This window comes from Scyliorhinus canicula, chromosome 9 (genome assembly GCF_902713615.1).
Source record: "Scyliorhinus canicula chromosome 9, sScyCan1.1, whole genome shotgun sequence".
NCBI lineage: Eukaryota > Metazoa > Chordata > Chondrichthyes > Carcharhiniformes > Scyliorhinidae > Scyliorhinus > Scyliorhinus canicula.
Window position 1 is genome coordinate 170,246,939 of NC_052154.1, and position 18,703 is coordinate 170,265,641.

General features: G+C 41.3%; 1 protein-coding gene across 3 annotated transcripts in view; it reads right to left on the reverse strand.

Moving 5' to 3' along the window:
* The window catches only part of sbf2 (SET binding factor 2), a 725,521-nt gene that overhangs the window by 329,567 nt on the left and 377,251 nt on the right, over window positions 1-18,703 (reverse strand). For all 3 annotated transcript variants that reach the window (XM_038808179.1, XM_038808177.1, XM_038808178.1), the window contains exon 7: window positions 1,438-1,570. In XM_038808179.1, coding sequence (XP_038664107.1) covers window positions 1,438-1,570 — 133 coding nt within the window. The remainder of the gene's footprint in view (window positions 1-1,437; window positions 1,571-18,703) is intronic.

Sequence of the window (18,703 nt, forward strand, 5' to 3'; positions counted from 1 at the left end):
TGTTTAAATGATTAATCATCAAAAAGGATCTTTGAAGCTCAACATAAGCTCAAGGCACAGCACCTCAACATTTAATTAGGTATTATACAGACTTCCAGACACACTATATTCAACAATTTCAGAACATAACCTTTACCTCTATTCTCATTTGTTTTTAGACAGCAGCCATGGGTGATGATTCTGTTTTACCCATTTATACCTCCTCTAACTGTGACGATTGAAAGGTTTTAGGAATATTGGCTTCTAAATATTGGGACAAGAGTTAAAAGCCTAGCGTATTGTGTTTTTGCCTGCAGTAGTCATTGGTTTAAAAAAGATTTTGCTTTGCTTCTAGGAAACAGCAGGTGAAATTGACACGGAATGTGATTTTCAGTCTAGACTAATGGACTGTGATTTGACTGTGGAGGTCCCTACGGAGTTAATACAGAGATAATTTGTTTTTTAACTTGGGGAGCCAAGGAAGGTAGAGAGGCATTTTGAGAAGCTGTAGGGAGAGGCAGTTTTGGAGAAAGGAGTTCACGAGACAGGGTTTTTGGAGAAAGGCTTTTGGAAGTGAAGTCTGATTTCTGATCTGCCAACCCTTGTTTTTCTTGAGACCACAAAGGAAGAGAGGCAGTGAATTTGGAGAAGCTTTAAGAGAGAGAGAGGAGCTGAGTTTTGATCTGCCTGACTGAGTCCACAATTCTTTCCAAATAGGATAGTTAAAAAAAAAAAGTAATAATATTTTAAAGCAGAGCGGTCTTGTCTGAAGACGAGGAATAGGCTGAAACAACCTTGGTGAAGCAGCTTTTTGAAAGCATCCAGCCAGAGTCTGAAGGGGTTCCAACAGGAGCCAAATCTATTTTTACAATCTGTTCCAACTGGAGCCAAAGCAAGTATTATTCTATGTCCTGCTGATTTTAAGATGTTTCTTTTCCTGTTGTCTACTGGGAAATTGTATAGTTGTGTTCAGGGGTAATTGTAAGCTATTCTTTTCTGGTGTTTAATGTTGTATTCATAATAAAGTTTTGTTTTAGAAATACCAAAGCCCAATCACTCCTGGAGCGAATCATTCTTTCCGCACAGTCTTAAAATAAATTCAAATATTGGGATTTCTGTCCAGTATCCTAGCCACTGTTAGGGTCTGGTCTGGGATCATAGTAACATACATTATTCGTTTCTTTACTTGTCCCATTACCACCCTCCTATTACAAATTTATTTTTTATCTTAATCAAAAGTTTATCTTTATCTGTCAACTGTGTTATTGTTCGTGCATTTTTATATTTTTAACTCTCAGAAAATAAATCCGTAAACTATCATGTATGCATATTAAAAATTAATACACCATGGGATCTTTAACAATTACTTGGAATAAATCTATGCTAATAATATAGGAAAGCAGGGAAATATTATTTCACACAATTTACTCAACAGTACTATAAGAATAAGTGTCTCACCTATACTTTAGAGGAAATATTAAGGACTCAAGTGCTCTGGATGCTTCACTAAGTCTCTGGTAGCTGGTTGAATGAAAAAGAACCTTATTTTCAGTGAGCACAGCGCAGAAAAGGCTGAACACCTGTTGGATCCCTAGCAAAAAAAAAAGAGGTTGATTAAAATTACACATTGTTCTACAATTTGATTCCCGCATAATTCAACTTAGTAACAGAAATGTTGAGCAAAAGAAATGTAACTTGCAAACTTTAATGACCTGTTACACAGGTCTATATTAACTTTATATAGATCTATATATAAAGTATACTTTGTAGGTCCTTTACTACAATGCCAACCTATTACATTTTACATACCATCCTGCTGAGAACTATGTCACCATTTCTTCACTGTTGTCGAGTCAAAAATCCGGAATTCAAGACAATAAGGTTTTGGCAACAAATTCTTGCCCTGCCAGTGGCACTCACAATCCATGAAAGAATTAAAAAATATAACTTGAATGTACAAGGACAATAATGACCTTTAGGTCCTGCTCCTGTACACATTTGGTAGATTAATACATGCAGTTTACTAAATATGATAATGTTCTTAAAGTTCTAACATTAATTAGTCAACTGGTTCACAAACATCACTTGGAAAAGAAACCTTCCATTTGTACCTGTTCTGGCCTGCACATAACTGAACTGTGTGAGAACTCTTTATATCCTCAGAGTAACAAGGGATATAGCAATACAACACAGACTTGTCACTATCACCAATGTGCCAATAGTAAAGAAAAAATTAAGGCATTTTTAGGTTGCCACAGAGATTTATCAAAAGTCCATGACCTTGACAGCATTGTCGATTATTGTAAAAGTCCATCCAGTTCACTAATGTCCTTTAGTGAAGGAAATCTGCTGCCCTGGCTTACAAGTGACTCCAGGCCCACAGCAATGTGGTTGACTCTTAAATGCCATTATTTTTAATAACCTTTATTAGTGTCACAAGTAGGAGTACATTAACACTGCAATGAAGTTACTGTGAAAATACCCGAGTCTCCACACTCCAGCGCCTGTTCAGGTACACAGAGGGAGAATTCAGAATTCCCAAATCACAAGCACATCTTTCGGGACTTGTGGATGGAAACCAGGGCACCCGGAGGAAACCCATGCAGACATGGGGAGAACGTGCAGACTCCGCACAAACAGTGACCCAAGTGGGAATCGAACCTGGGACCCTGGCGCTGTGAATCTGAAATGGCCTCAAAAGCCACTCAGTACAAGGGTAAATAGGGATGGGCAATAAATGCTGGTCCATCCAGTGATGCTCACATACCATGAATATATTTTTTTAAATCATTATATAACGGGTAGTGTCCATACGGAGGATGGCACAGTGGTTAGCACTCCTGCCTCACAGCACCAGGGACCTGGGTTCAATTCTGGCCTTGGGTGACTGTGTGGAGTTTGCACATTCTCCTCTTGTCTGCGTGGGTTTCCCTCAGGTGCTCCGGTTTCCTCCCACAGTCCAAAGATGTGCAGATTCGCCGGGGTGACGTGGATTGTGTGGGGGCGCGGGGTAGGTAGGGTTCACAATCAGAGGCTCAGTGCAGATTTGATGGGCAAATGGCCTCCTTATGCATTGGAAGAATTCTATGGTTCTATGGAGTACATTCAACCTCAAGTATGTTCGTTACTTGCAATATTAATTAATACTGAAGAACAAAATGACAACACTAAATACAAATGATTTACTTTCACAAATCATTTAAAATATTATGTCATTATTTGCTGGAAACTATGTTGAAATGTATTATCATTAAACCTAATGCCAGTTATCTGTATTCTTTTGGCATACAGACATACGAACAAGGAAGAGTGGGCTATTCGGCCATTTGAGCCTGCTCTGCCATTTAATAAATCATGGTTGATTTGAAAATACCCTCAAATCTCATTCCGCCTACCGCGGTAATCTATCATCACCTTGCTAACCAAGAATCTATCCACCTCTGCCTTAAAAATATAAGACTCTGCTTTCACCTTCTTTTCGGCAATAAAGTTCCAAAGATTTATGACCCTCAGAAATAAAATTCTCCTAATCCCAGTTTTAAATGGGAACCCCCTTATTTTTAAACAGTGAGCCCCTAGTTCTAGATTCCAAATTCCAGCCATTAAATTAATACCCATCCCAGAGGCAGAAAGCTGACAATCACAGGGCTGTTTTGCCTGTGTTAAATGCTGAAATCAAGGCCAAAATTTATCATTACACACATTCCGTTTAAAGTATGCAAAATACTGCCCACAGTTCCCATGAGGTGCCTTTTCCTATGTCTTCAATAGAATTCAGTATGTTTTTAATTAGACCAATGATAGTAAAAACACAAAACAAGTAAAATGCAAAAACAGAGCTTTGAATTCAAATTTTAAACGAGCGTTTGAAAAGTTTTGCAAAATATTGATCAAAATGTTCTTAGTCAACATTTCCGAAAGTACATCATGTAATCTGACCTCACATGTGCATTTCCTGTTTTGGTTGTGTACAGCCGATACAGTAGAGCACCATATTGTGCATACTAAATTAATAGTACTTGACAAAATTGGTTCTCTCATTAAGCCTGTAGCATTTATATCACCTAAATATCATACATATGGGATTTCTTTTTCAAATCAGGAGATTATAATTTGGGAATTTAGGAAAAAAACACCTGTGTGCATGAAGCAATTATACATACTAGATTTTTTTCTCAACAATATGACCAAAAACATCACATAATTTTCCATATTTTAACATTTATTTCTATGGGAAAAACACCTGCAAACATTTGAAACTTCTGTATAACCGTATCCTCTGAGCTTCAGAACAGAGCATCTAAGGGTAACCAAAAAGACGTGGAATTTGTTGATATGTCATATAAATTGATTGTTCACGTTTTACATCAGTTATTTTTCTCAAAGAAATTTCAAACAGACCTTCACCACGAAAGATATTCATTGCCAACAAATACATTATTTCAACTGATCATCCTGGACTATTTTTTTTTTGTTATATCAACTTACTCCAGCATGTGAAAATTCTTGATGTAGTCACAGCACATCTAGGTTACATTTGTCTCTCCAAAGCAAAAGGGTCTTACCCTAGAGCTGTGTGGATAAAGATGAGAGATCATATTTAACTGGTTTTGTGATAGTCCAATCCACATTTAACAATGTTTTTCTCCAACTATGCTTGTGGAAGAACAATTGGTTTTGAAATTATGCATTTAGCAAAAGTCAAATCCAAGTAATGTACATGTGTACAGTTCTTCAGTCTCATAAAAAAAGTTATAGTCAAAGATGCTACTGCATCATTATATTTTCATCTTTGAGCTCTGGAGGATCCATGAGAATATTGGATTAACGTTTTGAAGTCATGAGTTAACAGTGATCATCATTGTCAAACACACATTTGTTTCTTCAGAATATTTACTTAACCCCTTCAGACTGCTGCAAGGCCAATTGAGTTTCCGGCACTAAATAATAAACATTCACAAGACACCAACAGCTGACTCATAACAACTTAGTTCCTTCAAAAAAAAGTATTTTAAAAAAGTAACAGCATCCTGCTGATAATACACTCTGGAATTTTTTGGGAAATAACTTCCATTTCCTGACTGCAATGTTCTTAGGAATCCAAAGGATATGAAACATACCTTTCTGAGTTGGCCAAATAAGTATGACTATCATATCATAGTGAATTTCCTTCTTTTATATTTCAATAATTCTTTGGCAAGATGAAAAAGCGCTTTAATTCTACTTCACTATTTAAAATTCTACTCCACTATCTAATCACCATTAAAAATAGCATGTATATGCCAACCATTCTAAAGGAATACCTCTCAAATCTTACTCCACCCGCATCTTTGTCACGGAGTGAAAGCATGAATAATAGGCCCGTTTTTTCTTTAAAGACAACATTTCACAATTTGTTTGAAACTTTTAATTACATTTCTTGTCCAAATTTCAAATTGAAGAATTTTAGCCTGATATTATTCAAAAGGACTGGCAACAAATTTTCAAAATTCATGGCCTTTCCACCATCATCCAACAATTCAGAAGCTTGTGAGCATATCTCACATTCATTGTTCTTGCCAGTAAGTTTGTTATTCTTTTGTGAGCGTCGCTGGCAAGACCAGCATTTATTGCCCATCCTTATTTGCCCTTGAGCAGTGGCATGATGCCCTCCGAGCTGCTGCAGATCATATGGTGTAGGTACACCCACAGTGCTGTTCAACTGGGACTTCAGAATTTTGATGCAGCAATGATAAAGGAATGGTGATATATTCCCAAATCAGGATCGAGTGTGAATAGTAGAAGCGGTAGTTGCCTGGGAACATCAGATAGGTTCGGATGTTCCCTGGCAACTACCGCATCTGCTATTCTTCTAGGTGATTAGAGGTTGCGGGTTTGGAAGGTGCTGTTTAAGGAGCACGTGGGGAGTATTCCATCACACTTCTAACTTGTGTGTTGTAGATGGTGAACACACTTTATTGAGTCAGGAGGTGAGATACTCAGCATTCCTAGCCTCTAATCTGCTCTTGCAGCCATCTATCTATATGGCAGCTCTAGTTCAGTTTCTGGTCAATGGTAACCCCTCAGGATGTTGATGGTGCAGCTATTTAGCAATGGTAGTGTTATTAAATGTCATGGGGAGATGGTTAGGTTCACTCTTATTTGAAACAGTCATTAAATGGAACTTGTGTGGTTGCTTGCCACTTCTCAGTCTGAGCCTGAATTATGTCCCGGTCTTGTTGCATGGGGATATGAACTGTTTTAGTTTCTGATCAGCCTTGTACGGTATTGAACACTCTTCCATCATCAGTGAACATTTCCACTTATGGCCTTTCATTCTAGGGAAGATCACTGATGAAGATGGAGATTGTTGGACCTCGGACACAATCCCAAGTAACTTCTCCAGCAATGTCCTGGGGTTGAGTTGATTGACCTCAAACAACCACAACCATATTCCTTTGTGCTAGCGATGACTCAAACTGGTGGGGAATTTTACCCCAGTTTTGCGAGAGCTCCTTGATGCCACATTTGGTCAAATTCTGCTTCAATCTCAATGGCAGTCAGGCTCCCTTCTGGAATTAAGCATTTTCATCCATATTTGGACCAAAGCTGTAATGTGATCTGGAGCTATGTTACATCGCCCAGACTGACCAGGAAAAGAATAGAAGCAAAGAAAATAGCTTGAGAAAGAGAAATTAACCTTTGCATAGATGGAACTAATCATCACAAAATTATTGAAAATGTCTCCAAATTGCCATATTTATTAGATTTACAAACAATTCTACAACAATTCCCAAAGGATTCTAATAAACAGCTCAATTTTACAGAATATTAACATTTGAGAAGGTCTTCAAGGATACTGCATAATAAAATCAAGGATATTTATGCTTTATCCATTGACTCTACCCCTTTTCCTGGAAACTGCTGGAGGTTGATCCAGACCATTCACAACCCTGGCTTGGTAAATGATTTTGAAAGCTTCTCACATATCTACACTAGACACCATATAGACACCATGTCAAATCCTTAACATTGCCTGGGTCACTCCAGGTTTCAATCCAGTTGTTACAAAAACACTGAGGACTGCCTCCGTCACCTCACTTTGAATATCCCAATGCTTCCTTAGCCAGTCTTCTCTCCCACCCCTTGTGATGGTCCAAACTCTGCTGCCTGTGCCCTAACTCACACCCAAGTCCTAGCCATACATTCCCTTGGTATTCACTAAGCTACAGTGGCCTCAAGTCCAGGAATGCCTCAATTTTAAAATTCCTATTCTTGTTTTCAAGTCTCCTCATTGTGTTGCCCCTCCCCATCTATGTAGCCTCCTCCAGTCTCACAAGGCATTGAGATCTTTACACTCCTCCAATTCTGGCCTCTTATGATTTCTCAATTTCAATTACTTCAGCATTGACGGCCATACCGTCAGCTGCCAAGGCCTTGCGTTGGAATTCCTGAAGATGGATTATTTTGTAGGAAGAGAAGCCCTGGGACACAAACAGGCCAGAATCTCAGAACTCAATCTGCTGGATAGAGCTTCGCAAGAGAGTCCACGGCAGGACAAAGCAGTGCTGGTGTGAGCTGAATACAGAGCGCTAGGGACTCTGGTGAACAACCAATTGAGAAGAAACTGAATAAAGGAGTAGAAAACGTGGGCAGCACGGTAGCATAGTGGTTATCACTATGGCTTCACAGCGCTAGGGTCCCAAGGTTGGATACCAGGCGTGGGTCATTGTCTGTGCAGAGTCTGCACGTACTCCCTGTCTGGGTCTTTGTGGGTTTCCTCCAGGTGCTCCGTTTCCTCCCACAAGTCCCGAAATATGTGCTATTAGGTAATTTGGACATTTTGAATTCTCCTTCTGTGTACCCGAACCTGCGCCGGAATGTGGCGACTAGGGGCTTTTCACAGTAACTTAATTGCAGTGTTAATGTATGCCTACTTATGACAATGAAGGTTATTACAAAAAAAGAAAGATGATTTCTTGAGGTATGGCTTTAATTGTGCCAATGCAAATCAGGATGCAAAGCCCATGTGTGTCATATGCTGGGAAGTGCTGGCAAATGTAAGTTTAAAACCCTCAAAACTTCAAAGGCATTTAAAGGCATGGCGAGTTTGAGGACACACCTGATTTTTTTTCCCTCCAAAACATTTATATATACTACAAACAGCAACGTTCCCAGCACTAATCTCTGATGTAGCAAGCGCTTAAATCGTCAGCTGAAGTCCTTAGCAGAAATGTAACATTGAGTGACAAAGCAAGTGAGAACCAAGGACGCCCATCTGTCACATTAAAGGTAATCAATAATAGTGTGTCGCAAACATCAGATAATGTGGATCACAAAGGTCGGCCGGCGTCGGTTGGCCGGTGTGGGTCACGAACGCTGGCCACATGGATCCTGATGGTTGGCCGGTTGGTAAAAGTGGGTCCGGGAAAATGTTTTTGAAAAACACTGGCTTATTACACACTGTTGTACACTGTGAACTGCATAGCAAGCTAGTGGTCATACTGAAAATAGAATTATAGAGTGGGAATAATAAAGCTGAAGTTTAATTCTGGAGTTTTTATAATATCCCAAACCAAGGCAACAAAGCCCAAGTGGTTTGTGAATGCCAACTGGACCACAGGTTTAAATTTCAGCCTCCCTGCTGAACTTCAATGAAAATATAAACAATGTCGATGGTTGAGTGTGATACTAATATTAGTGACTACAATGATAGTCCAACATCATGTCATTGCTGCGGAAAAATATTGTCAAATAATTCACAAGTGGTTTTAATGGAATTATTTTGCAATTCTCAATAGAATTGCAATAGATTTAAGAATACAGTACAAGTTTAAACATATGGTATTGATAGCTTAGATGCGTTGGATGCAGAAAACTATTAAAGTGAATGATGCTTTATTGCAAATTGATAGTATAACATTAAAATATAAGTAGTTTTAAAGTCTGCAATCGAAGAGAAAGAAAATGTAGTTAGTACCATGAGCCAATTATGTCAAAAAGTTACACTTGATGCAGACATTTTGTTAATTATTTTCTTACATAACTAAGAAAAAACTATCAGCTGATTTATTTTGCGGGGTGGGGGTCTTATTTGACACATTGCCAAATTGCAGAGGGTATATTTGAGTGTGAATGGTACAGTTTGTTTGTTGAGAAGTTATTAGGATATTGAAGATTGACGGAGTCAGCCTCAGCTACAGATGCTAGAACAAGGCATCTGTAGAGGGATCACTGATCTGTGTGCCTTTTGTGTCGATAGCTATGTTGTTTAGGACATTGACAAAGCCTGTCCTTACTGGCAATGGATATGTCCTCCCTTTATTTGAGAGGTGTAATTCGTGGTTGTCTATTGGAATTTGTTTGGTAATACTTAATGTTCCTTTCATTTCCCCATACAGAATTCCCCATACATTTACAAGGAAGCTTTTAAAAAGTGAGTTCCACTTTCACCATCAGTTGGGGTGAGAACATTTTGGGCTCAATTAGATGAGGATATCATACTGGGAAATGTAACATAACCCAAAAATGTTCCAGAAATTTCTCTTCAAATAGAGGGAGTACAATGTAATGCCAATTGTCAACACACAAGATCAAGATATATCAAATTTAAGTGACGTGGCTTTTATGCCAAGCTGGAATTTCTTTGGCCTTTTACTCCAAAAAATAAAACAAAACTTTCTGCTGCTTACCAATATAAAGTAACATCTCATGCGAATGTCTGGCATTTATGCCAGTTTTATTGTTGGCATAGATTTAAGCCAAGAAACAGAGACACAAGAGACCAAAGTCACTGGTTATGGAGTTTCTTTGCAGGATTTTCTTTCTTATTGAGGCCAGATAGAGTCTAATTTTATTCATAGTTTTATTCATATAGGTGCTAGTTGAATGCATATAGCTAATAGGCAAAAATATTAAAAGTGGCTTGACTGTGGGAACTCAGTCATAGAATTTCATAGAATTTACAGTGCAGAAGGAGGCCATTCGGCCCATCGAATCTGCACCGGCTCTTGGAAAGAGCACCCTACCCAAGGTCAACACCTCCACCCTATCCCCATAACCCTATAACCCCACCCAACACTAAGGGCAATTTATCATGGCCAATCCACCTAACCTGCACATCTTTGGACTGTGGGAAGAAACCGGAGCACCTGGAGGAAACCCACGCACACACGGGGAGGATGTGCAGACTCCGCACAGACAGTGACCCAAGCCGGAATCGACCCTGGGACCCTGGAGCTGTGAAGCAGTTGTGCTATCCATAATGCTACCGTGCTGCCCATAATTATAATAATCTTTATTGTCACAAGTAGCTTACATTAACACTTTTACTGTGAAACACCCTTAGTCACCACATTCCGGCGCCTGTTCGGGTACACAGAGGGAGAATTCAGAATGTCCAGCCCGCAATAGGCCGAAGTCCCGCCTATTTTTTGCCAGTCCCGCCGCCGTAGATTAGACTAGGTCCCTTACCGGCGGGACCTAGCAGCGTGGGTTGTCTCCGGGGTCCTGGGGGGGCGGGGGCGTGGCCCGCGATCGGGGCCCACCGATCCGCAGGCAGGCCTGAGCCTTGGGGGGCACTCTTTCTTACGCGCCGGCCACGTAGGCCTCCGCGATGGCTGACGTGTAGGTGACCCCCCCCCCCGGGGATGACGTCAGTAGTCGCTGACGCTCCCACGCAGACTCTCGCCAGCCGGCAGAGTCCCTTCGGCCCAGTTGGCGTGGCGCCAAAGCCTTCCACGCCAGCCGGCGGGGCACAAACCACTCCGGCGCCGGCCTAGCCCCTGAAAGTGCGGAGGATTCCGGTTCACGCCACTCCATCCCACCGTGACCCCCCACCCCGCCGGGTACGGGAGAATCCCACCCAAGAATTCCCTTAAAAGTAGAACCTTGTGGGCAAGGACTTTGTTCCTGAATTCGTGAATCATCTATCTGTTTGTTTGTGTTAAAGTGCTTTAATTTGATCCTTTATGCTTTTTGCCATGTGCTTGACCTTTTTATGTATTGTTTGGTATTTTGTTTCTATGTTTTGATTATTTTCTTACTCAAGTGTATTCAAGTGAGTAATTAGCAATAAAGTTGTATTTTTGACACCTCCAACCAACCTGACTACTGATTCTTATTAGAAGGTAAAATAAGAATCCTTACAATTGGAAATGAAATAATGAAAATGTTCTATGTTTACATTGTTTAGGCCTGCAAGGTCAGATTTACATAAATTAGACATTTGACAGCTTCAACTTTTAAGTTTCATAGATAAAAGAAAACATGAAAAAGAATATGTCAGATTTTGTGCATTGCTTAGTTTCCAATGGCTTACGTTGATTTATACTTGTTTACACCAGATTTTATCTAACAGTGTACTGCGATAGAAAAATTTGGTACGAGTGTCTGTTGGCAAGATCAGCATCAAAACGAGTGTAAATTGTGGTGTACTTTCAATTTTTACCAATCCAAGAAATTAAGGCCCATTATATTTTCCTCAAAATTGTTGATAAAAACTATGTATAATATCAGAAATCCGGTATTTCTGTATCAGCATGACATGCTAAAACTTCAATAAGCTCTGATAGAGGATGTTGGAACAAGGGTATCCCCTGTCTAGTCAAAGTGATGCTGGCAACGCGCAAACTTTGTGCTACCTGTTCATCATCATGAATTTCACGTGCAGCCCAGCACAAAACACGCTGTTGATTCACTTCCTACTCAGAAGGGGAGTTAGGTGCGTGTGTGGCTAGCAGGAGTTACAACGAACATACACTTCTTAAAAGCAATCTGCACCTTTTAAAAGAGATGCATTTACGCTGCAGCAGCTGATGGGAATGCCTCCAGGAGTGCTTCAGAGAAGAAACAAGATTGATCACCAGTCGAGCACAAGCCAACATCACTTCTTGGGCTTTTGGCTAAGATGAAGTGTCAGATCAAGCCCAAGATGAGGTGCAACGCTTTTTATTGACAGCTTGGAACTTGTATGCCTCTCTTATGGCTTCAATTTAAATTCGAATTGGTTTTTGGAGCAAGCAATGAGATGGATTCAGGATTTGCCCCGTCCACTCTGTGCATTGACTTTGTAACTTTAAGGATGAGATTAAAACATTTTTTTAAAAAGGCTCGCAGGTTGAAGCAGTGCTGGAGGCCTCAGTACAGAGGTTTCCACATGCGATCAGGAGATCCAGGGAATGGGAGCAGGTGGCTCGGAGGTCGATTTTAGGAATAACCTTATACAAGTGGTAATGGTCAATGAACGCATCTCCTATCCACTGGGCCATCAACCTGTTCGATGCACCCACCATCACTCATCGATCAAATAATTCATCAATCAGGTCTGATGCCGAACCGTCTAATGTTTCATTGCATCCTCAGCAGCACACTCACCTTGCAGCTTCCATATAGTTCTATCTATTAAGCAATGACAGGAACTTCACCATGCATCTTGCAACATATTCACTGACATTCTTTCTGCCCTCTTACAAGACAAGGTCGCATAGAACAGAAGGCAGCAGCAGAGTACCGGTGGGGTCAGGCACACCTGCATCTGTTGACACCCTTGGACGGAGATGGTGCTGCAGATCACTGGGCCAGCAATGGACCAAAACCGCTGCAAACCAAGGCCAACACAAACAACATCGCTGCCAACATTAGGCATCTTCTCAAATCCTACTTCACCCTCATCCTGCCATCTGGGATGAAGAGCAAGTTGTTGATACTGTGACTAGGATCACTTGCACTCCACCCTTCCTTCATCCCCAACCTTCCTCTTTCATATTTTTGATCAGAGCTGGGCCTCAGGGAAGCACAAGAGTAGAATTATTCTGTGCTGTTGAGAATTGGGGTTCAGAGGAAATCGAGGCAGTAATGACTTGGTGCAGATGGGAATTGGGGCTCAGGTGGGTCCAGGAACATGATCCCCCACGAGCTTCACGCAGAAAATGACTGTTCTGACAGCTGATTCGCCAGACTCGCACCCAGCAGCTTCCTGCTAACATGGGGGAGCTGCTCAGAAGCGCACCTCTGAACTCACTCCCAGGCAGCACTCGAGCATAGCCTCGGGAGCAAAGCATCGGGTTAGAACGGATCGGGGCAGATCATTGGGACCTTCTTTGTTGGTCCAGGTCCACCAGCTGAGTCCGTCATCGCATTAGGCGGCGCCGCTGGTGGCTGCCACCATGCGCATGCGTAGACTCGGAACCAGACATGCAGGGACTCATAACCCCATCAAAAGCTGCAAGAAGCACTCCGGGGCCCTGCCAGCCCCCTGCAGGTAGGTGAATAGCTCTTTATTTATTTTTAAGGAAAGTCTGGTGAAAAACGCCAACGTTTTTACACCGGCGTGGGGACAAAGCCCCATTTTTAGAGACTCCAGCCCCCTATCTTTTTAACATCCTTTAGTCCCTCTATTCATCAGGCTGCATGGTCTCTGTGAAAACCCCACCTTTGCCTTCCCCATTGACAGCCTTGCTTTCAGCTGTCAAGCTCTAGGATAGAGACCACTTGGCCCTTCCATTTAAAACCTGGGATTAATCAGTCATTAAATCAAACAACACAAAAGCGAGGCATTTAGCCAACCATGCCGGTGTTGGCTCTTTGAAAGAAATGCCCAATTTGTCCCTCCAGAATACTACCTCCCTCCCCTCACAAAAACCTTGCTTTAATCAAACATAGGATCTTGCCATACCTGTGCTGCTCTTTGAAAAGCTATCCAATTTAGACATAAGGTAACAGGGCACTTACAATTAGATAGGGTCATTGTGGTTTTATGAAAGTGAAACTTTCTTTAAAATACTGGTGTTTTTCTAATAGTGTTATTTTAAGAGGGTCCAGCAGATGTAGCATATTAAGATTTTCATCTGCTCGAGTGCGAGACAAGAGGTTGTTATGAAAGATTCAGGCATATGGGATTGGGAGTAATATTTGATTTGCATTGAGGATTCTTTAACAGACATGAAATAGACAGTAAGAATGAACAAGTCATTTCCAGGTTGGCACGTTGTAATTATTGGGATGCCGCAACAAGCAATTTAAATGAGGGGACCAAACGTGATCATTCATATTCGCTGCAGACAAGCTGCAATAAGAAGGCAAAGAACTTGCAATGGGGTACAGACAGATTAAGCAAGTAGAACAATGTGAAGAAATGTAAAATTATCCACTTTGTTAACTGCCATGGGATTAGTACACAAACCTCCAGGTATGGTCAGATGAAACAATGGTTTCATGGTTTATTGAATTTAAATTTCACCATCAGCCTTGGAGGAATTCGAACAGCGGTTCCCAGAGCATTGCCCTTCGTCTCTGGATCACTAGTCCAGCAACAATGTCACTATGTCACTGCCTCTCCAGTGGTCTAACTGAAATATATAAAATTGTTAAGGGGTTTGGTAAGGTAGATGCTGGGAGGATGGTTCACTGAGTGGGATATCTCGAACTAGGGGTCATAGTCACAGCATAACAAGTCAGGCACTTCCAATTGAAATGTGGAGGCATTTTTTTCTCAGGAGTTGTGCACCAGTGGAATTCTCTATCCCGGAGTAATTCTGAATATTCAACATCGAGATCAGCAGATTTTTGAATACTAAAGGGATATGGGGATAGAGCAGGAAGCAGAGTTCAAGTAGAAGTTCAGTCATGCTTTTGATGAAAAGCAGAAATCTGGAAGATAGAAAATAGGACAGGAGCAGGGCATTCGGCCCTTCAAGCCCGTTCTGCCATTCATTATCATGGCTGATCATCCAACTCGATAGCCTAATCCCGCTTTCCTCCTCATATCCTTTGATCCCCTTTGCCCCAAGTGTCCTTCTTGAAAACATACAATGTTTTGACCTCAACTAATTCCTGTGGTAACAAATTCCACAGGCTCATAGTTTTCTGGGTGAAGATATTTCATATCATCTCTGACCTAAGTGGTCTACCCTGTATCCTCAGACTGTGACATCTGGTTCTGGACACCCGCACCATCGGGAACATCCTTCTTGCATCTACTCTGTCTAGTCCTGTTAGAATTGTATAGGTTTCTATGAGATCCCCCCCTCATTCTTCTGAACTCCAGTGAATACAATCCTCACCGATTCAATCTCTCCTCATACGCAAGTTCGGCCAGGAATCAATTTGGTAAACCTTCGCTGCACTTTCTCGGTAGCAAGAACGTCCTTCAAACAAGGAGACCAAAACCGTACACAATATCCCAATGTGTTCACCAAGACCCTGTATTATTGTAGCAACATCCCTGTTCCTGTACTCAAATCCTCTCGCAATGAAGGCCAGCATACCATTTGCCTTCTTTACTGCTTGCCGCACCTGCATGTTTACCTTCAGTGACTGGTGTACAAGGACACCGAAGACTCATTGCACATTCCCCTCTCCTAATTTATGGCCATTCAGATAATAGTCTCCCTTCACATTTTTGCTACCAAAGTGGATAACCTTACATTTATTCTAATTATACAGCATCTGCCATTCATTTGCCCACTCACTCAACTTGTCCAAATCACACTGAAGGATCTCTGCATCCTTCTCACAGCTCACCCTACTACCCAACTTGGTGTCATCTGCAAATTTGGAGATATTACATTTTGTTCCCTCATCTGAATCATATATATAAAATATATATACAGTGAATAGCTGGAGTCCAAGCACAGATCCCTGATGTACCCCACTAGTCACTGCCTGCCAACTTGAAAAAGACCCATAAATTCCTACTCTTTGTTTCCTGCCTGCCAACCAGTTTTTTATCCATCTCAATACACTACCACTAATCCCATGCACATTAATTTTACACACTAATCTCATTCGCAACATCAACTAACGTTTTTTGCCCCTTGGCGTTTCTCTCAGATTCTGACAGATTCCACATTGTCAGAACAACCTTCCTCACTATTGCGTTAAATTCCTCTTTAACGAGCACTGCGACTCCACCACCTTTTCCTTTTTGACTGTCCTTCCTAAATACTGAATACATCTCGACATTAAGTTCTTATCCCTGGTCACCCTGCAGCCATCTCTTCGTAATCCAGATTATATCATACCTGAACAGGCAAAAGGGGCCACATGGCTCACTTGTGTGTATCAGGAATGTGGAAAGTTAACAAGATTAACAGTGAACTTTAAATGAAAATAAAATATAATAAGAATAATAATCTTTATTATCACGAGTAGGCTTACATTAACACTGCAATAAAGTTATTGTGAAAAGCCTCAAGTCGCCACATTCATGTGCCTGTTCGGGTACACAGAGGGAGAATTCAGAATGTCCAAATTACCTAACAGCACTTATTTTGGGACATGTGGGGGGAAACTGGAGCACCCAGAAGAAACCCACATAGCCACAGGGAGAATGTGCAGACTCCACGCTGACAGTGACCCAAGCCGGAATCGAACCTGAGCTGTGAAGCAACAGTGCTAACCATTGTGCCACCATGCCGCCATAACCGGTTATTCCTACTCCTCATTTTCTTTCTGCCAACCAGTGTTTTATCTCAATATAATACCTATGCAATTTAATTTTACACGCTACTCTTACCTGGGACATTGTCGAAAAACCTCTGATAGTCCAAATAAACCACATCCATTGGCTCCCCCTCATCAACACTACTCATCACATCCTCAAAGAATTCCAGTAGATTTGTCAAGCATGATTTCTCTTTCATAAATCTATGCTGATTCTGTCCAATCCTGCCACTGATTTCCAAGTGCTCTGGAGGAACTGTTTCAGAGTCTGTAGAATCTTGGATGATGACCACAATGCACCCACTATTTCTAGGGCCACTTTCTTAAATGCTATGAGATGTAGATTATCAGGCCCTGAGTATCTATCGGCATTCAATCGCATTTTCCCCAATGCCATTTCCCTGCTAATACAGATTTCCTTCAGTTCTTCCCTCTCTTTAAACCCTGTGTTCCTCAACATTTCTGGCACATTATGTGTCCTCCTCTGTGAAGACAGAACCAAAGTATGTATTTAGTTGGTCAGCTATTTCTTTGCTCCCCATTATAAATTCCCGTTTCTGACTGTAAGGTGCCTACATTTGTCTTCACCAACATTTTTCTCTTCACATACCTATTAATGCTTTCATAGTCTTTAATGTTCCCCACAAGCTTACTCCCGTATTCTGTTTTCCACTTCTTACTCAATACCTTTGACCTCCTTTGCTGAATTCTAAACTGCTCCCAATCCTCATGTGTGCTGTTTTTTCTGGCCAATTTATATGCCTATTCCTTGGATCTAATACTATCCCAAATTTCCCTCGTCAGTCATGGATTGGCCACCATTCCCATTTTATTTTTGAGCGAGACAGGAATGAACAATTGTTCCAGTTCACCCAGGTGCTCTTGGAATGTTTGCTATTGCCTATCCACCATCATCCCTTTAAGTAAAGGTCCCAAATCCATTTGTTCCTCATACCATCAAAGTTACCTTTATTTAGATTCAGGGCCCTATTCTCATCTTGATAAAGAATTCTATCATATTATGGTTGGTCATCCCCAAGGGGCCTTGCACAATTAGATTGCTAATCATTCCTTTGTCATTACACAATACCCAGTCTAGGATGGCCTGTTCTCTAGTTGGTTCCTCATCATGTTGGTTCAGACAACCATCCCGTATACACTCAAGAAATTCCTCCTCTGCGGTAGTGCGACTAATTTTTTTAATGTTTTTTTTTAAATTGAGAGTTTTAATTATTTTCTTCCAATTAAAATGCAATTTAAAGTGGCCAATCCACCTACCCTGCACATCTTTGGATTGTGGGGGCGAATCCCACGCAAATACGGGGTGAATGTGCAAACTCCACACGGACAGTGACCCAGAGCCGGGATCGAATCTGGGACCTTGGCACTGTGAGGCAGCAGTGCTAACCACTGCACCACCGTGCTGCCCTAAAAAAGTATTTTGCTTAGAGTTTTAGAATATTTTAGAAGTAACATGGCAATTTTTTTAAAGCACAACTGGTACAGTATAGAACAAAAATGTCTGCAAACACAAGAACAAAGCAAGAAAGAATAAATTCAGGACAACTGTCTCCAACAGCTAATGCTTCCATATTTACAACGGACCAATCAAAAAAGGGAGTAAGAGGATAAGGCCATATAAATTATTGTACAAAATTAAAGTGCATGGGATTGGGGGAAATGTATTGAGGTGGATAGAAAACTGGTTGGCAGAGAGGAAAGAAAGAGTAGGGATTACTCAAATTGGCGGGCAGTAACTAGTGGTACCACAGAGATCGGTGCTGGGACCCCAGCTATTCACAATATATATTAATGATTTGGATGAGGGAACAAAATGTAACATCTCAAAGTCTGCAGATGATACCAAATTAGGTGGGAGGGTGAACAGTGATGAGGATGTAGAGATCCTACAGCATGATCTGGACAGGTTGGGCGAGTGGGCAAATCAATGGCAGATGCAGTATAATTTGGATAAGTGAAATGAAATGAAAAATGAAATGAAAATCGCTTATCGCCACGAGTAGGCTTCAATGAAGTTACTGTGAAAAGCCTCTAGTCGCCACATTCCGGCGCCTGTTCGGGGAGGCTGGTACGGGAATTGAACCGTGCTGCTGGCCTGCCTTGGTCTGCTTTAAAAGCCAGCGATTTAGCCCAATGTGCTAAACCAGCCCCTACAAGTGTGAAGTTATTCACTTTGGAAGCAAAAACAGGAAGGCAGATTACTATCCGAGTGATTGTAAATTGGGAGACGGCAGTGGGACCTGGGTGTCCTTGTGCACCATTTGCTGAAGGTAAGCATGCA